The following is a 17,666-nucleotide window of genomic DNA, read 5'->3' on the forward strand; positions in this document are numbered from 1 at the left end:
TGATTTTTAGAGGTGCTGAGTATCTGTAGCTTCTCTTGACTTCAGTGATGCTATATCCATGAGTGATCCGGTAGAGATACTTGGTACATGATGATAAAAGTAAGTTCCTAGTAGCTAGGAATGTAAAGAGTGATGTGACATTTGTGAATGATGCTACTGATGCATCTGCCACGTAATGTGCATTGCTGAAGTGAGGTAGCAGCACAGCTGTAAAACTGAAAACAGCAGTGCTGTAACTGTGAGTGATGCTATAGACCAGGACAGTATTAGCAAACACACTATTAATTGAATGGGGCAAGAATCAAGATTGAGTATCCTCTGAAGCTGCTATAACTGGGGATGGCATTATAAATAGCTTCTTCTTTCTTATGTCTTCTTTTCTCTTTATGCTGCTTTTCTTGATGAGGGTTGTGGGGCCAGCATGGAGAGTAGGGAGGAGCAGACCTCCCTTTCCTCTGCAACAAGTTCCTCCTGAGGGATTCCCCAGCATTCCTAGGCCAGCTGGGAGATATAATCTCTTCAGCATGTCCTGGGCTGGCCTCGGGGCCTCCTTCCAGTGGGACGTGCCCGGTAGAGTTCCAAAGGAAGCCTCCCAGTGGGCATCCTTACCAGGTGCCTGAACCACCTCAACTGGCTCCTCTCGATCTGGAGGAGTAGTGGCTCCACTCCGAGGTTCTGGAGTAGAGCATTATAAATCTATGAACTGAATATACTTTTGTGGGGCTTTCTTTTGATATCCAAATGAGCAAAATAAATCACCCTTCCTGCTAGCAATGATACCCCAAATACACCTGAACTTAGCAAATGCTACAGATGGAACCACTTTTCAATCCTGAATCTTAATTAGTTTCCTACTGCTTTAGTACATGGACAATATTTTAACAGTCATAAGACTTACTCCAGTCCACTGGGCCCTTTCCACCACTCACTTTTTCCTACTGGTAGCAATTTAGGAACAGCTTAAAGAAAGCTAAATAACTAAACATGCATGTGTAGATTGATGAGCTTGTCACACCATTCTCTTCAGCTTCCCCTGACCTGCACTGAGTTCCAGAGATGGATGATTGTTCTGGGAGGGAGAGAAGCTAGCAAATCCCACAGCCAGATGTTCGGGAATGGACAGGGCTTCTCCTGGAACTGTGTCCTTCTGTGGGAAAAGGACACCAGGTGCCTCCATCTGCCAGTGTTTATCTCTCCTTTTTTAAAAGGAGTATGACAGGGTTTGGTATGGCTGCGAGGATGCATGTGTCTCTGTGCATCAGAGGGGAATGACCAGTCATTTGTCTCTTCACTGTGGAGTCTGCCTGCAGCCATCAATCTTGCAGCCCAGCCCAGAAGCTCCTTTTGCTCATCATTAGTCGAATGAAAGGTAATACAGGAGGATCACAACTCTTAGCTTCTTGTATTTCACTTTCTTTTCCCCTTGGATGTAGTCCTCTCCCTTCCCCCACTTTCATCCATCCTCCTTGCCTTTTTCGGTAAGGTGAAGTGGAGGCAGAGGACAGACATTATTAGGGTCTAGGGCTTTACCACACCTTCCTGCAGTTTAGTTCCTCTCTGCTAGATGAGGGGGAGGTGTAAGAGAGAGACAGAGGATATAATGCAGGCTAACAAACATCCAGGTCTCATACATTTTGTTGCAATTTTCAAAGCAAGCCTGTTGTACTTTGGCTTGAATATGCAAGGGCATGATTACACAAGCTTGCTGCTATTTCATCTTATTCCCTCCCCCACTTCTTCCTTAAGCCTCCTTCCTCCACCCCATCTAGTATTTTCAAGTATGCATTGCATCTACTCGCTCCAGTCCTGGTCTATTATAGTAGTACTAGATACAGCCAAATGGTATGGCTACCTAAGAGACTACCTTACACTTTATTTGCTGTTGCAACATTTGCCATCAGCTCGGACACTTTTGCTAACAGTTCCTAGATTTGATGGTCTAAAGGCTGCTGGAAGGGCTTGGAGGGATGTCTAGGACTCCTGAATTCACTATCCTGTTGGATTGACAGAGACAGAGTCTATTGACCTTCAGGGCACAGTGTAATAGGATTGTCTATTTTTCTCTCTGACTTTTGCCTCAGGGTGTGTATGTAGGGGCGGAGGATAAGGGATGACTACACGTTTGACTTATTTTGCAGGAGTCCATTTAGACCTGACATTGGTGAATTTAAACACATTATGTGCGGACCAAAGTGATGTTTGATTGATACATTTAATAAATAGATGAATACATTTACTTTTTAATTTTCTGGGTTGGTCCTAATGATCTAAACATCAGGTTTGAGTCAGATTCCCTGGAGAAACATACATTCAAACCCTGTCGGGGCAACTCAGCCCTTCATATTTTCGTTTGGGTTCAGTGCAATTTAATGCGAGAAGGTCTTTCAGAAAAGATCTAAAGTACTGAGCTGCTATCTGCTCTATATGGACATTGAAGATTCCAGGGAATGTTTAAAGAGTAGGAATTTTATCTTGGTGTCTTTAGCCAATATTTTGCCTTCCCCAAACTGTTATATTATGTAGTGTGGCCATCTGCTGGCCTCTCACCCTTGGAGGTAGCTGCATTTTTATCGACGCTCTAGGTGTATTATAAAGTGCTATTGTGACAGAGAAAATTGTCACTGGGAATAAGAAAAGAGCTCTTGGGGAAGAAAAGTCAGCACCTTTCAATTGACTGGGTTATTTCTTCTTGTGTATTTGTTAGGGGCTCTGAGCCTGGAGCTCAGAGGGAAGGGTGGGTCATAGCTCCTCATTTCCCCAGTGCTATCCATCTGGTTTCAGATAGAAACCAGGAAGTGGATTGTAAAAAGGTTCATTCTTACCCGAAGGATGAACTCAGGTAATGATGTGGAGAAAGGTTGCTATCCTGGAATAGGAGAGGAGAAAGCCACCGGAGCCTGTTTAAGCCACTCTTATGTCAGAGTGGGGTAAGGGAGGCCTTGCTTTTCCAGTTCTCTACCAGCAAGCAAACAGTTATAAAACCTGGTACATCTCTTCCAGAGATGCACAGGATGGAGCAATAGAGCATGCTGGAAGCTGAAGGCCCATTCAGGCAATGAGAAGAAAGCCAGGGAACTCTGTAAAATCAGAGGAGTCTCTGAGCAGTCAGAACTCCATGTCGTGGTGTTGGAGGGCAGGGTTACAGTCTGAGCTGGGCTTTTTTACTATTTACTGTCTAAAACCCTTTTGTTTCTTTCATTCTGAGCTCTTTTCCCAAAACCTCAATAATAAAGCCTTGGGGGAAAATATTAGCATGGGGAAAGAATCTATTTGTGGTGTTGGCCCAATGTACCAGGTGACCATGGAAACTTCCGTACAGTGGGCTCCTGGTGGGGTCTCTCAGTCTCTCTCATTCGTACATTCTTTTAAAAATAGATGTGCTCACTCTGTATCCTTGTCTTCCTATTTGCCATCCTTTTTACTCTGTTATCTGCCTGTGGAACAAACCACTTTTATCTGCTTCTGGCCCTCTCACCTCCCTGCCAATTTTTAAGAAGTAATTATTGCCATGTTAGCATGAGCCTGCCTACCCCAGATGGCCCATCTGTGTCCACAGCTGCCCTCTGGCTGGCCTTTTGGAAGGCATTCTGCCGCCTTTGAATGTCACCTTGTTTCCCCTTTGCTGCTTCTTGCTCCTCCTCCCCCTTGATGCACAGTCTTGCTAAACCTGCAGGCTCCCTTTCACCATCTGCATTTTCTCTGCTGCCATTAATCTTCCTGTTTTACCCATTTTGGTATAATCTACAATCTTTCTGGGGCTGTTGGAGTTTTTCATCTTCATGTGGCGGCAGAGCCGTGGATGCATTTGTTGTGCTTTGTCCCAATGCCAGAAAGATACTTATTGGCACCTCTGGAGGAAAGTGTCAATGTTTGCATTACAAGCTTGCCTCTTTGTAATAATACGTAGCAATTACATATCTCTATCTGTCTGATGGCCTTTACCAATGTGGGTAAGTATCCTCATTCTTAGAGGTTTATCAGTTGGCTATTAAAATCTGCTATGTGTGCAAATAAAGTCCACTAAGTTTTGCACTTTCTTTTTCTTCACTGGAAAAATGGTTTAAACCTTTGCAAGCAGCTATAATAGTACTTTACACTTTATAGGCACTCTTATTTGAGTATCTGAGTGCTTTGCAAGCACTAAACAAGCCTCACCACACCCTGTGAGGTAGGTAAGGATTATCTCCATGATACAGCAGGCAGAGGGTAAGTGACTTGCCCAAGATCACACAGCAAATTAGTGGCAGGACTGGAGACAGCACCCAAGATGCTCAATTCCCTGTCCCATTTGAAATTCCTCTTGACAACCTTTCTTCCCTCTAGAGCAGGGGTCGGCAACGTTCGGCACGCGGCTCGCCAGGGTAAGCACGCTGGCGGGCCGGGCCAGTTTTATTTACCTGCTGACGCGGCAGGTTCGGCCGATCGCGGCCCCGGCCCAATGGGGGCGGCAAGAAGCGGCGCGGGCGAGCGATGTGCTGGCCGCGGCTTCTCGCCGCCCCCATTGGCCCGGGACGGCGAACCGCGGCCAGTGGGGGCCGCGATTGGCCGAACCTGCCACGTCAGCAGGTAAATAAAACTGGCCCGGCCCGCCAGGGTGCTTACCCTGGCGAGCCGCGTGCCGAACGTTGCCGACCCCTGCTCCAGAGTATGTCAATTAAACTTTCTTAAAGCAATTGGTCTAGCAACAATTGCAACACTGTGATGCAGTTTGCTTATTAAGCATCCTGACTAAAATGTGGGGAATTCTCACTACAAGCTCTCTAGGGTGTCCTATGGGATATTATAGCAGTCCTGCAAAATCTCACAAGATCCCACAAATTGCCCTAGGAGAATCTAAAATTTACATTTTTTTAGCAAACTGTAATAACACTTAGCACATCCCACCCTTCCCTGAGAAGGTATGTAATTATATTCCCATTTAATAGATGGGGAAGCTGAGGTGGAGAAGCTGTAACTAGCTCAAGGCTATGGAGAGCATTGACACCAGAGCCAGGACTAGAACTTAGCAGCTCCTGATTCCTTGTCTACTGCTCAGATGTCTAGATCACACCTAGCTCCACTGCACCGTACTACCTGAATTACTGCCTGCTGTTACATGTAGGGATTATGCAATCTCTTTCCTCAAATACTATACTATAATTGTTACATGAGCTGCTGCTGCGAAAGGGTGAGTTGCATTACGTCTTGTTTTAAACTTGTATAGGATGCTATTTAAAGAGAGAGAATGAACGGCATAGACTGCAAAATTAGAACAATGGTTTTGGAGGGGAGAATAGAGGGAGAGATTACTTTAGGATTTGATGCCCTGGGGGAAGTTATCTGCTTCAGAATTTAGCCAGGTAGTGTAAATTTGAAGTCTTTGAAAAGCAGGTACAATGTGTTATATGTGACATTGATTTATATTTGTGCAGAGAAATAAACGTGTAAATTACTTCTGCGACACAATCAACGGGAGGGCTATTTTTTTACTGTGATGTCTATTAGAGACTAGTCCACCATATGCTGCTTGTAAAACATACAGATTAGTAATGGGCAAATTTTACAATGCTTAACCATGTTCTGAGGACTGCTACCAGTCCTGCAACCCTATTTCTCTCCCCCTTTGTTGGTAACCTCATGTGGTGTACAATTAGGTAGGTGCTAGTGGCATCCAGGGATCCTTCCCTTGGGCCCTGGGGAACTGTCTGAACATTCAAAGGCATCCTGGGGTTTTCCTGCAATTTTACCCAGAGTGTCCCATGGAATTGCACAATCCCATAGCACACACACATCCTTGCTTGCTCTCTCTCACTCTCTCTCCCCACAAGCCTAGTACTTTTTGCAGGAAAGGAAGGGATGAAGCACTGGGATTTTCCAATCCACCAGTGCTTTCTGGGGCATAAATTGAAGGAAAGCCCCAGTGGGCCTTTACATGTAGAAAGACTGTTTAGTGAGGCCCATTTTAGGGATCGGTGGGCCCCACTGATCCTTAAACTGCAGCATCCTACGGGGTGGAGTACAGCCCCAGTTTGCCCCCTGAAGAGGGCCTTTATGTGAGGGAGGAAAATCCACCAATCCATTCACCCCACCCAGGGCGATGTGTTGCGAGAGGGAGATAATAGACAGACATTGCTTCCCAAACATCTTCAAACTTTCCAGTAGGATTAGTTCAAGGACAGGTTTGCCATTCCCTAATGGTGATTTAGGACCCGATTCTTACACGCAGTCCCCTTTTACATTGCCAGTAAGGAAAATCATCCTTAGATGTGAAGACATTTGGGCAAGGAGGGAACAACAATGACTTAATGCAGTAGCCTTTCACTTCCACTAGAGACCTGGCTTCTCCCAGTCTGTCTCAGATCAAAAGTGAAATGAATGTGGTGGTTTCAAACTAGTCCCCAGAAGATATTTGTTTGCATTACTAGCCCACTGCACAGTTCAGCACTATTGGCAGTTTCTGTTCCGGAGAGGCCCAGGACTGGGTTAGCAGGAGGTGTCATGGAGCCGGGTGGCAGGGAATGATCAGAACTGGGTGTAGATCCCAGGACTGGAATAGAAGGGGATTACAGGTCAGGAGTGAGATGCATTGACAGAATGGAAAGCAGGTAGAGGGTAGGGTTGGAATAGCAGAGGGTACTGAGGGTCAGGATTGAAGCACAATGGCAATGCTGTTTGGGCACCCAGAGCTGGAATGACAGGGATTGTGGCTGTGCAATGGCAGAGCTGTGTGAAGGTCCAGATCTGGAATAGGAGAGAGCTGCTAGAGATCAGGATTGAGTTGCATTGGTAGAAGTGTGTAGAAGGAAGCTTGCAGAGCACCTGCTGTCCCTCAGTATACCTAATTCTACTCACTGCTGTGAATCCATCCAATTCAAGAACAATAAGAAAATCACTAAACTGACCACAAATATAAAAAACAAACAAGCTAACAAAAGATGCTGTATTCACTTGTTTTGCCCAAAACAGCTACAAAATCCAGCACTCAAGCAAGAGCATTGTATTCTATTTCTTCTTAAAGTATTCCCCCGCCCCCTTGCACGCTAATGCTATATTTGTGCCTTGGAGATGAGCATATGATGGATGGATGGATGCTGCTTGTCTGGGTTTTTCACCACCATTTCCCCTGGGGCACTCTGTCTGCTGGCAGGGAGCACCATCCCAAAAGATGGTATCTTTTGCAAACTCGACAGCTAACAGACAGCTTCTCTCTCTGCATATTTCCCAAAAGAAGAGCAGGCTTAATCTGGTTTTTATATGGCATATTTCATTATAATCGTTGTGACTTTCACTGTTCCCGATATGCCATGATAAATAAAAGGCTGGGGGTGGGAAACAGCAGAGGAGCTGAGGCTTCACACTCTTGTGACACTGATAGATTTTTATTTTAAAGTGACATGGGATTTAATTGCTCACTGAGCCACTGTCTTACACTTTCAGGCACATCCTGCCACATCCTGTTAATGAGCTTAGTGGCTGCATTCACCCAGTGGTAGATCTGTTTGCTGTGAATTAGGTGGCTTTTTTTGACCACCAGTGTAATTTTAAAGAGGTTGTGGCTATTAAGGCTACGTCTTTGGATTTATCTATGTTAAACAGCACTTATTGGATTCTTAATATATAGTTTCCTCTGGCGATTCTTAAGTTTTAGAGAAACAGCACCAAAAACCACAAGAATCCCTGTAGCATAGTCACTGTTTGTCTAAGAGGGTTTTTGGAAGCTGGATTGCTTTTGGTTCGCACAGTAGCTGTCTCTGGCGTGATGGATCATGCTGGAACTCACCCAATAAGTATCTCTGTTCCCAATTAGACCTGGAAATGGAGCTGCTTATGAGTGCACAGAGATGATGGCTCCGGTGGCAGCTGCTACCGTGGAGATGGAAATGATCCATTGTGAAACAAATACATTACATTGTCTAGAAAAAGGGAAGGTTGTTTTTAATTTGTGTTTTGAGTAGGCACTGTGAAATTGTTTAGCCCCCAGTTCATTGTGAATTAAGTTGTGCGTATTTAAGGGTGGAACGTACTGCTGTTTTGATAAAAAATGATATTTTAACCCCTCCTCCCATTTTGTAGGACCTATAAAAATGTGCTTCTCTTGGAAGTAGCAAGTTCACTAACGAACAGACCCAGGAGTGATGTTGACATGGACGATTGTTCAGATTCTGTGTAAGTGTAAGGACCTTGATACTTGTACAGGTTGCTGCATTTAGCTAGTAAACAAAAATATCCATGTTAATTTAATCACTATGAAAGGGACACAGTCGAGTTAAAATCAGTAATTTAAGTTATAATGTGTGTGTGTGTGTGTGTGTGTGTGTGTGTGCGTGCGCGCGCAATGTTTACCTGTATCACCAGTTATATCATAGTTAATTAAAACGGAAAAAAGACTTAAAATATACACGTATTTTTGTATTTTATTTAGCTTTGACATTGAAACTAGACTGGTCAAGTTTGCTTCCTGTATCTCATGCAGTAGCCAGGTATTGTTGCATTTGAAATCCCAACGGTGAGGAGATTTATATATAAAGTGTATTGAAATTTCTATTTTAAAAACATGAAAACTTTTATTCATATTAGTTTTAGTAGCAGCTTTGGGGGGTAATAAAGTTGAGGTACTCTCAGAGACTGAGATGTCAGAAGAAGAGGCGTTGGAGCAAACTGATAATTAAAAATAGCTACTGCTCTAAAGGATTGGAGGGCAGCAAATACTGTTACCTATATTCAATAGAAGGCTGATCTAGGGAACTACAGACCAGTAAGCGTTACATCTGTACTCGACAAATTGGTTGAAACAATAATTAAAAATAGAATAATGCAACACTTGGAAGATATGATAGGATCTAACCAGCATGGTGACTGCAAAGGAAAATCATGTCTCTCTACTCTCTTGGAAGTAGTAAAGTAATGGAAAAAGGGGAAGAGGTTGATGTAGGCCTGAGACCTGATCACCTCCCCTCCCATATTAAACCAGCCTTGGGTGAAGCTCAGGGAGTTCATCACTAAAATTGAAAAAAAGATTTTTCTGCTGCTGATAAAGCACCCCCACCTCAGGAATGTCCCTAATGAGAGTTATAACCACCAAGGTTGTAAAGTAGAGACACCCAGGCCCTGGGAAATTAGGGCGGATACAGAAAGAGACTCAACAACTTATTTAGACTTCCAAAAGGCCTTTGAGAAGATCCTGCATAACCAAAGAAGCTAAGTAGTTATGGGGTGAGAGGCAAAGTATTGTCACCAATCAAAAACCATCTAGGAAGGAGAAAGCTAAGAGTAGGATTAAATGGTCAACTTTCATCATGGCAAAAGGCTACCAGCTGGGTGCCTCAAGGTTCTGTACTAGGTGCCTTGTTTAATATATCAGCAGTATGCAGTAGTGAGGTGGCAAAATTGTAGATGACATAAAGTTCTCTTTCAGTTGATGGTCCCTGTGTGTATTCCACGAAGATATTTGCTACGTGTCTGTTGGGCTGCACCTGCGCCCTTCTCCTTGTGCAGCGAACCAAGAATGTAAGGGGTGTTGTGGACCAGCCTCTTCAATTCCTGTGAGGAACTTCAGAGGGACCTAAACAAGCTAGTTGAATGGGCAAAATGATCACAAATACAATTCTGTGTCCATAAATGCCAAGTAAAATGCATTAGAGGGGAAAATTTGAACTACTCGTACACCTCATAGGGTTCTAAATTAACTCAGAAAAGGGACCTGGACATCATTGTAGACAGCTCAAAGCTGACCTCTGCTCAGTGTGCAGCTGTGGTCAAAAAGCAAATAAGATGTTAGGATGCATAAGGAATGAGGGTGAATAATATAGAGACTATTATCACGCCTTTACATAAATCAGCTGTGCAGCCTGATCTGAACTACTGTGTGCAGTACTGATCCATCTCTAAAGGGTATTGCAGAATGAGAGGGGGTTCAGAGAAGAGCAATGAGAATAAGAGGTATGGGAAAATTTTCACATGAAGAGAAATTGGAAAGATTGTTTACCACAGAAAGGAGGTAAATAAAAAGGGGATGTGATAGAAGTATATAAAATAATGACTGGTATAGGGAGCTTTTGTTCTCTCTATCTCATAATACAATGAAATAAAAGGTGGAAAAGTTAAAACCAATAAAAAGGAAATAATTTTTCACACCAGGTGTAATTAAACTGTGGAACTCACTGTCACTGGAGGGTGTTGAGGCCAAGAACTTAACTAGATTCAAAAAGGGACTGGACATTTATATGGATAACAAGAATATCCAGAGTTGTCATGATAACAAATATTTTGGAAGGGATATTAAACTTCATATTTCAGGGCTTAACTATTAGAGATCAGGATGACACCTGATGTGGGGGGCAGATTATCCCACATCTCCCTACTGTGGGGTCCTTACACCTTCCTCTGAAGCATCTGGTGCTGGCTACTGTCAGAGAAAGGATACAGGACTAGATGGATCTCAGTTCCTGTGTTTGTAAGGCCCTTACTTTTCCCACAAAACCTAAATTTGGGGCCTAAATCTACTTGTCAGTATCTCTTCGGGTAGGGCTACAGGAAAAAAACTGCAGTTTGACAACCTTTATTGAAAAGTCCTGTAGAATTTAACAGGAAGGAAACCATTAGGGTTTAATAGAAATTATTCTACAAACCTGATAGTATTTAACAGAGAATAAGATCTTTTCTACAGGCTGATTTGAACCATCTTTCAGAATTCTGCAGCTGTGTTGTAATTCTCTATTATATTATCTAGGTGGGTTCAAAAAGCCTGATCACTTTCTATTACATTCTCTATAGGACACTTTCTTAAGGGTGTGAAAGGACAAAATGATATGAGGAAAGGAATTTTCTTTTGTGATTCTCTGCATTTTGCCACGTCTTTCAGCTCTAGGCTTTCCACCACAACCGCAGTAAAATATACCTTGTAGTGCAACCACACAGGCTGGGTAACCAAGTTGGGACTGGAAAACTGGGGTATTAGCATAAGAACATAAGAAAGGCCGTACCGGGTCAGACCAAAGGTCCATCTAGCCCAGTATCCTGTCTACCGACAGTGGCCAATGCCAGGTGCCCCAGAGGGAGTGAACCTAACAGGCAATGATCAAGTGATCTCTCTCCTGCCATCCATCTCCACCCTCTGACAGACAGAGGCTAGGGACACCATTCCTTACCCATCCTGGCTAATAGCCATTAATGGACTTAACCACCATGAATTTATCCAGTTCTCTTTTAAACTCTGTTATAGTCCTAGCCTTCACAACCTCCTCAGGTAAGGAGTTCCACAAGTTGACTGTGCACTGCGTGAAGAAGAACTTCCTTTTATTTGTTTTGAACCTGCTGCCTATTAATTTCATTTGATGACCCCTAGTTCTTGTATTATGGGAATAAGTAAATAACTTTTCCTTATCCACTTTCTCCACATCACTCATGATTTTATATACCTCTATCATATCCCCCCTTAGTCTCCTCTTTTCCAAGCTGAAGAGTCCTAGCCTCTTTAATCTCTCCTCATATGGGACCCGTTCCAAACCCTTAATCATTTTAGTTGCCCTTTTCTGAACCTTTTCTAGTGCCAGTATATCTTTTTTGAGATGAGGAGACCACATCTGTACGCAGTATTCGAGATGTGGGCGTACCATTGATTTATATAAGGGCAATAATATATTCTCAGTCTTATTCTCTATCCCCTTTTTAATGATTCCTAACATCCTGTTTGCTTTTTTGACCGCCTCTGCACACTGCGTGGACATTTTCAGAGAACTATCCACGATGACTCCAAGATCTTTTTCCTGACTTGTTGTAGCTAAATTAGCCCCCATCATATTGTATGTATAGTTGGGGTTATTTTTTCCAATGTGCATTACTTTACATTTATCCACATTGAATTTCATTTGCCATTTTGTTGCCCAATCACTTAGTTTTGTGAGATCTTTTTGAAGTTCTTCACAGTCTGCTTTGGATTTAACTATCTTGAGCAGTTTAGTATCATCTGCAAACTTTGCCACCTCACTGTTTACCCCTTTCTCCAGATCATTTATGAATAAGTTGAATAGGATCGGTCCGAGGACTGACCCTTGGGGAACACCACTAGTTACCCCTCTCCATTCTGAGAATGTACCATTAATTCCTACCCTTTGTTCCCTGTCTTTTAACCAGTTCTCAATCCATGAAAGGACCTTCCCTTTTATCCCATGGCAGCTTAATTTACATAAGAGCCTTTTGGTGAGGGACCTTGTCAGAGGCTTTCTGGAAATCTAAGTACACTATGTCCACTGGATCCCCCTTGTCCACATGTTTGTTGACCCCTTCAAAGAATTCTAATAGATTAGTAAGACACGATTTCCCTTTACAGAAACCATGTTGGCTATTGCTCAACAGTTTATGTTTTTCTATGTGTCGGACAATTTTATTCTTAACTATTGTTTCGACTAATTTGCCCGGTACAGACGTTAGACTTACCGGTCTGTAATTGCCAGGATCACCTCTAGAGCCCTTTTTAAATATTGGCGTTACATTAGCTAACTTCCAGTATGTTTCGACTAATTTGCCCGGTACAGACGTTAGACTTACCGGTCTGTAATTGCCAGGATCACCTCTAGAGCCCTTTTTAAATATTGGCGTTACATTAGCTAACTTCCAGTCATTGGGTACAGAAGCTGATTTAAAGGACAGGTTACAAACCTTTAGTTAACAGTTCCGCAACTTCACATTTGAGTTCTTTCAGAACTCTTGGGTGAATGCCATCTGGTTCCGGTGATTTGTTAATGTTAAGTTTATCAATTAATTCCAAAACCTCCTCTCGTGACACTTCAATCCGTGACAGTTCCTCAGATTTGTCACCTACAAAAGCCAGCTCAGGTTTGGGAATCTCCCTAACATCCTCAGCCGTGAAGACTGAAGCAAAGAATCCATTTAGTTTCTCCGCAATGACTTTATCGTCTTTAAGCGCTCCTTTTGTATCTCGATCATCAAGGGGCCCCACTGGTTGTTTAGCAGGCTTCCTGCTTCTGATGTACTTAAAAAACATTTTGTTATTACCTTTGGAGTTTTTGGCTAGCCGTTCTTCAAACTCCTCTTTGGCTTTTCTTATTACATTCTTGCACTTAATTTGGCAGCGTTTATGCTCCTTTCTATTTGCCTCACTAGGATTTGACTTCCACTTTTTAAAGGAAGTCTTTTTATCTCTCACTGCTTCTTTTACATGGTTGTTAAGCCACAGTGGCTCTTTTTTAGTTCTTTTACTGTGTTTCTTAATTTGGGGTATACATTGAAGTTGGGCCTCTATTATGGTGTCTTTAAAAAGCATCCATGCAGCTTGCAGGGATTTCACTTTAGTCACTGTACTTTTTAACTTCTGTTTAACTAACCCCCTCATTTTTGCATAGTTCCCCCTTTTGAAATTAAATGCCACAGTGTTGGGCTGTTGAGATGTTCTTCCCACCACAGGGATGTTGAATGCTATTGTATTATGGTCACTATTTCCAAGCGGTCCTGTTATAGTTACCTCTTGGACCAGCTCCTGCGCTCCACTCAGGACTAAATCTAGAGTTGCCTCTCCCCTTGTGGGTTCCTGTACCAGCTGCTCCATGAAGCAGTCATTTAAAGTATCGAGAAATTTTATCTCTGCATTTCGTCCTGAAGTGAAATGTTCCCAGTCAATATGGGGATAATTGAAATCCCCCACTATTATTGAGTTCTTAATTTTGATAGCCTCTCTAATTTCCCTTAGCATTTCATCATCACTATCACCGTCCTGGTCAGGTGGTCGATAATAGATCCCTAATGTTATATTCTTATTAGAGCATGAAATTTCTATCCATAGAGATTCTATGGAACATGCGGATTTGCTTAAGATTTTTACTTCAATTGCAGTTGAAGTCCCAGTCCAACCTGTGCTTTTATAAAGGTTTCTCCCTCATCCTTGTTATGTAGCCTCCCCCTCCCCCTCCGGCCCTGTACATCTGCTGTGTTATACTGACTATCCATCTTCCAGAAGGATTGAGCTGAGCTCCTTTCAGAGCTCTTTTTAAGGTCAACTCATTTATCATGAAGGTGTTAATGTTGGATGATATGAGGCTTCATTTCCTCCCCACCTCCCTGTCCCCAGTGTGGACCAACTCCCGCTTTCTGTCTCGACGTGCTCCATGCATGAGTCACCGAACAGTTTGACTGCTAAGATGGCCCTGAAATGTGAAGCTAGGAAAGTACTAAAAGAGGAGAGAAAGCAGTGGTATAGTGGTTAGTGCACAGGACTGGGAGTCAGGTGTCTTGGGTTCTTTTTCCATATCTCCTGCTCCCTCCCTACGTGCTCTCACACAAGTCATTTAAATTCTCTGTGCTTCAGTCTCCCCATTTGTAAAGGGGGTAATAATACCTACCTCGCAGGGGGATGGAAAGTTTAAAAATTTAAAAGTGCTCTGAGATCCTAAGATGGGAAGTACTGTAGGAGGGCTGAGTATTAGTTGCAGTAGCAAGTAGCAGCACCACAGCAAACAAGTGTGTTTTTAGAAGGCAGCTGGCCTCCTTGCCGTTAAAGCCCTGCATTTTCCATGTTAGGTTTAATTTTAAATTTCTCTGTAACATACAGATCCTACTTTGTGTTCTTGGTTTAAGATTTAATATGGATTTTGTTTAACTCCCTCCCCCATTCCCTGTTCTAATGCATTTGTTTGCTGAGTGTATCAGAAGCCAGAGACAGATGTAGCTTGTCAGCATGAAGACATGTGTGTTACTGATGCCCTTGAGTTTGCTTGAAGCTTCACCTTCACTTGCAAAATGTCTGATGACCAGCTGCAGTTTTCAGTCCTATGAGGTCCCAAAAACAATACTAGTGCCCTTTTGCACCCCAGCACAGAAATTGAAATCAAATCAAGACCATAGGGAGACGTTATTATAGAGGTGCTTGAGCGACTCCATAGTTAAGGCTGTGTTGAAGTTTGCGTTTGAATCAGGACTAAAATCCCTCTCTTCCACTCTGAAATATCTGAATTTAGTCTCCAAATTTAACTCACCTTTCATGGACCAACTGAATAAGGAAGAGGAGAGGGAGGGAGGGACCAGAAACTCATACAGGGAATTTCAAGCTGACCCCCTCTCCCACATTTAAGGGATCAGCTTGAAATTCCCTGTATGAGTTTCTGGTCCCTCCCTCCCTCTCCTCTTCCTTATTCAGTTGGTCCATGAAAGGTGAGTTTAAGGGATCAGTTTCCCTCTTTTTACACCTCAAGCATCACAGGAGAGAACCTGCATCATAAGCAGTGAAATCTGGTAGAAGGTGGTCCAGTGGTGGGAGCAGGTTGAGAACTCCATTCTGAGAAATCCCGACAGAATAGCTTGGCCTTTCCTTTGATGAGAAGTTGTTAACTCAGTATTCCAGCTTCCATTCTGAGAGTCATTCTGGGAAAGTTTCCTCTGGACAATCCCCCCCCCCCCGCCAAGGTTTGGGGGTTCTGCTTGGCTTGTACTCTGATTCCCTCTCAATGAGTGGGATAGTTTTTGCTATGGCTACTACCCACATTCTGTGGTCCATTGGTTGAGGGTAGGTCATGCAGTTAGCTGATGTCCCCTCTCTCCAATAAATTTGAGAGAGTACTTTGCAAATCCCTTATCCTCCACTTTGGCTCAGGGAACCCCACATATTTTCATGGCTTTGGGGTCCCTGTCAGACAGACAGCTGCCATTCTCCAGGGGCAAATGGTTCCCCTAGAAGTAATTACACACCTCTGCACCAAATGATGATAATTCATTATTTGTTTTGTGGTAGTGCCTAGGGGTCACAATTTCAGTGTGCTAGGCACTGTGCCAACACATAACAAAAAGACAGTCCCTGCTCTGAAGATCTTACAGTCTAAGTATATGACAAGAGATAGGAGGTGGATACAACAATGAGATGAGGGGGTACACAGTGAGATGAAAGACTGGGACACAGCAGTGAAACCAGGACAGCAGATACTGATTTGTAAAACATCAGCCGTGGTTCCTAGTTCCTTCCCAAACATATTCGCCTGGAAAGAGGACCCTGTCCTGGAAGAGAAGGAGGGAGGCTTGAGAAGGGTGGCTGTGGCAATGAGGGTGCCCCATAAAAAGAGGCTACAGTGGGATTATGCTAGTCAAACTCCTTTGTAAATGGAGTAGGAGATGGAATTCTTCCCTGCATGTATTTTAACACCCATGCTGTATTTTCCTGACTGCGGTACTTGTTTCACAATCCAGTGATAGCCATCCAAAACTAGCATACTGTCGGCTCTTTCATCTGTGTGCCATGTTGCATCAAGCTTCCTCATTAATCCCCGTGTTTTTTTAATGGGGGCACATGCTCCAGGCAGTGGGAGAACTAGAGTTAGGGTCCTCCTCACAAGGGCCGGATTCTGCAATCCTTACTTACACCAAGTAATATTTACTCATGTAAGTAGTCCCATTGAAGTCCATGCGAGGGTTGTAGACTCTGGGCCTAAATAAGAAAAGTGGGGATCAATATTTGCTTGCACATCCCCTCATTATTTTTATTAATTCTCAGCAGTCTCTCACTGTACGATCTCTCTTTTCCCCCTTTCTTACCCCTGGAATGTCTGGTTCTTGGCCCCTGATGTAAAATGATCCTGTACACAACTGAGTGTCGTGAACTGTGCCAAATATATATATACATTTCCTGTTTTTTGGGAGAGGACCTTAATATTTTTAGCTCTAGAAAACGATGTGGCTTTTCTTCCCATTTGGAGTATGGGGAGTTCATGTAAAAGAAAATGGTTTTTGTTTTTATTCCCCTACAAGATAATATGTCCAGCCTTCCTTTGTTGCAACCCAACATAGCAAATTGAAAAGGTTCCAGAGCTTCAGCAAGCTAGAAATGAATCTCCTGTTTAGAGTTTAACTAAAGTACTTCTCCCTCTTCTTTAGGATGGGAATAGGGTTAAGAGCCAGGCAACCTGCTACCTATCCTCTTGCTCCCTCCGCTGTGCAGTTGTGCACAGGCAATAGACTTAATCTCTTTGTTTTGTTTCTCAGAAGTTGATCTGCCTTTGAAGAAGGATGGGTTCACATCAGAGGGAACCACACTGGAAGCCTTGCTGCGCGGGGAAGGGATTGAGAAAAAAGTGGATACTAAAGAGGAAGACACTATACAGGAAATCCAGGTAAAAAGGAGCATTTATGTTGGCTGCACCATATGTCTCTGTACTGGGACAGCAGGGCTGGCTTTAAGATTTTACCTTTCATTCTCCAAACCCAAACCATTTGTATCTTTTGCAATTTGTGTCTTTGTGTCAGAATGCTGTATTAATGCATAGTGATATCATACCCGTGTGCCACAGAATGTCATGAAACCCTGACACTATGTTGTGATGCTCAAAATAAATTCAGAATGTTGTATAACTATCCAGTAAAAGTGTCACAAGAATTGGTACTGCCTGCCAAGTTCTTGATGGCTTGCAACCCAAACATGGCAGCATTATACTTGTGAGATTATCAGCTACGGCGACTGACTAGTGGCGAGAGATGAGTCCAAACCATAAACTGGATCTCAACAGCCTCAAGCTTTGGGAGAGTTCAGATTTTGATCTTAAATTGGGCCCATAGCTACTGATTTAAAAAAAAAAAGGTGGCACTGGTCAGTCTGTTTCTTTGTCCAAACAGAATGTCTGAAAGCAAATAGCATAAATGTTTTTTAAAATTCTTTCATCTTTAATAATCCCAGTTATTATTAGTAACACAGG

General features: G+C 43.1%; 1 protein-coding gene across 1 annotated transcript in view; it reads left to right on the forward strand.

Annotated features, from left to right (window-relative positions):
* The window catches only part of DPF3 (double PHD fingers 3), a 200,691-nt gene that overhangs the window by 105,551 nt on the left and 77,474 nt on the right, over positions 1-17,666 (forward strand). Inside the window, exon 4 of the mRNA XM_065402481.1 lies at positions 16,960-17,087. Within this exon, the coding sequence (XP_065258553.1) occupies positions 16,960-17,087 (128 nt within the window). The remainder of the gene's footprint in view (positions 1-16,959; positions 17,088-17,666) is intronic.

This window comes from Emys orbicularis, chromosome 4 (genome assembly GCF_028017835.1).
Source record: "Emys orbicularis isolate rEmyOrb1 chromosome 4, rEmyOrb1.hap1, whole genome shotgun sequence".
Classification (NCBI taxonomy): Eukaryota; Metazoa; Chordata; order Testudines; family Emydidae; genus Emys; species Emys orbicularis.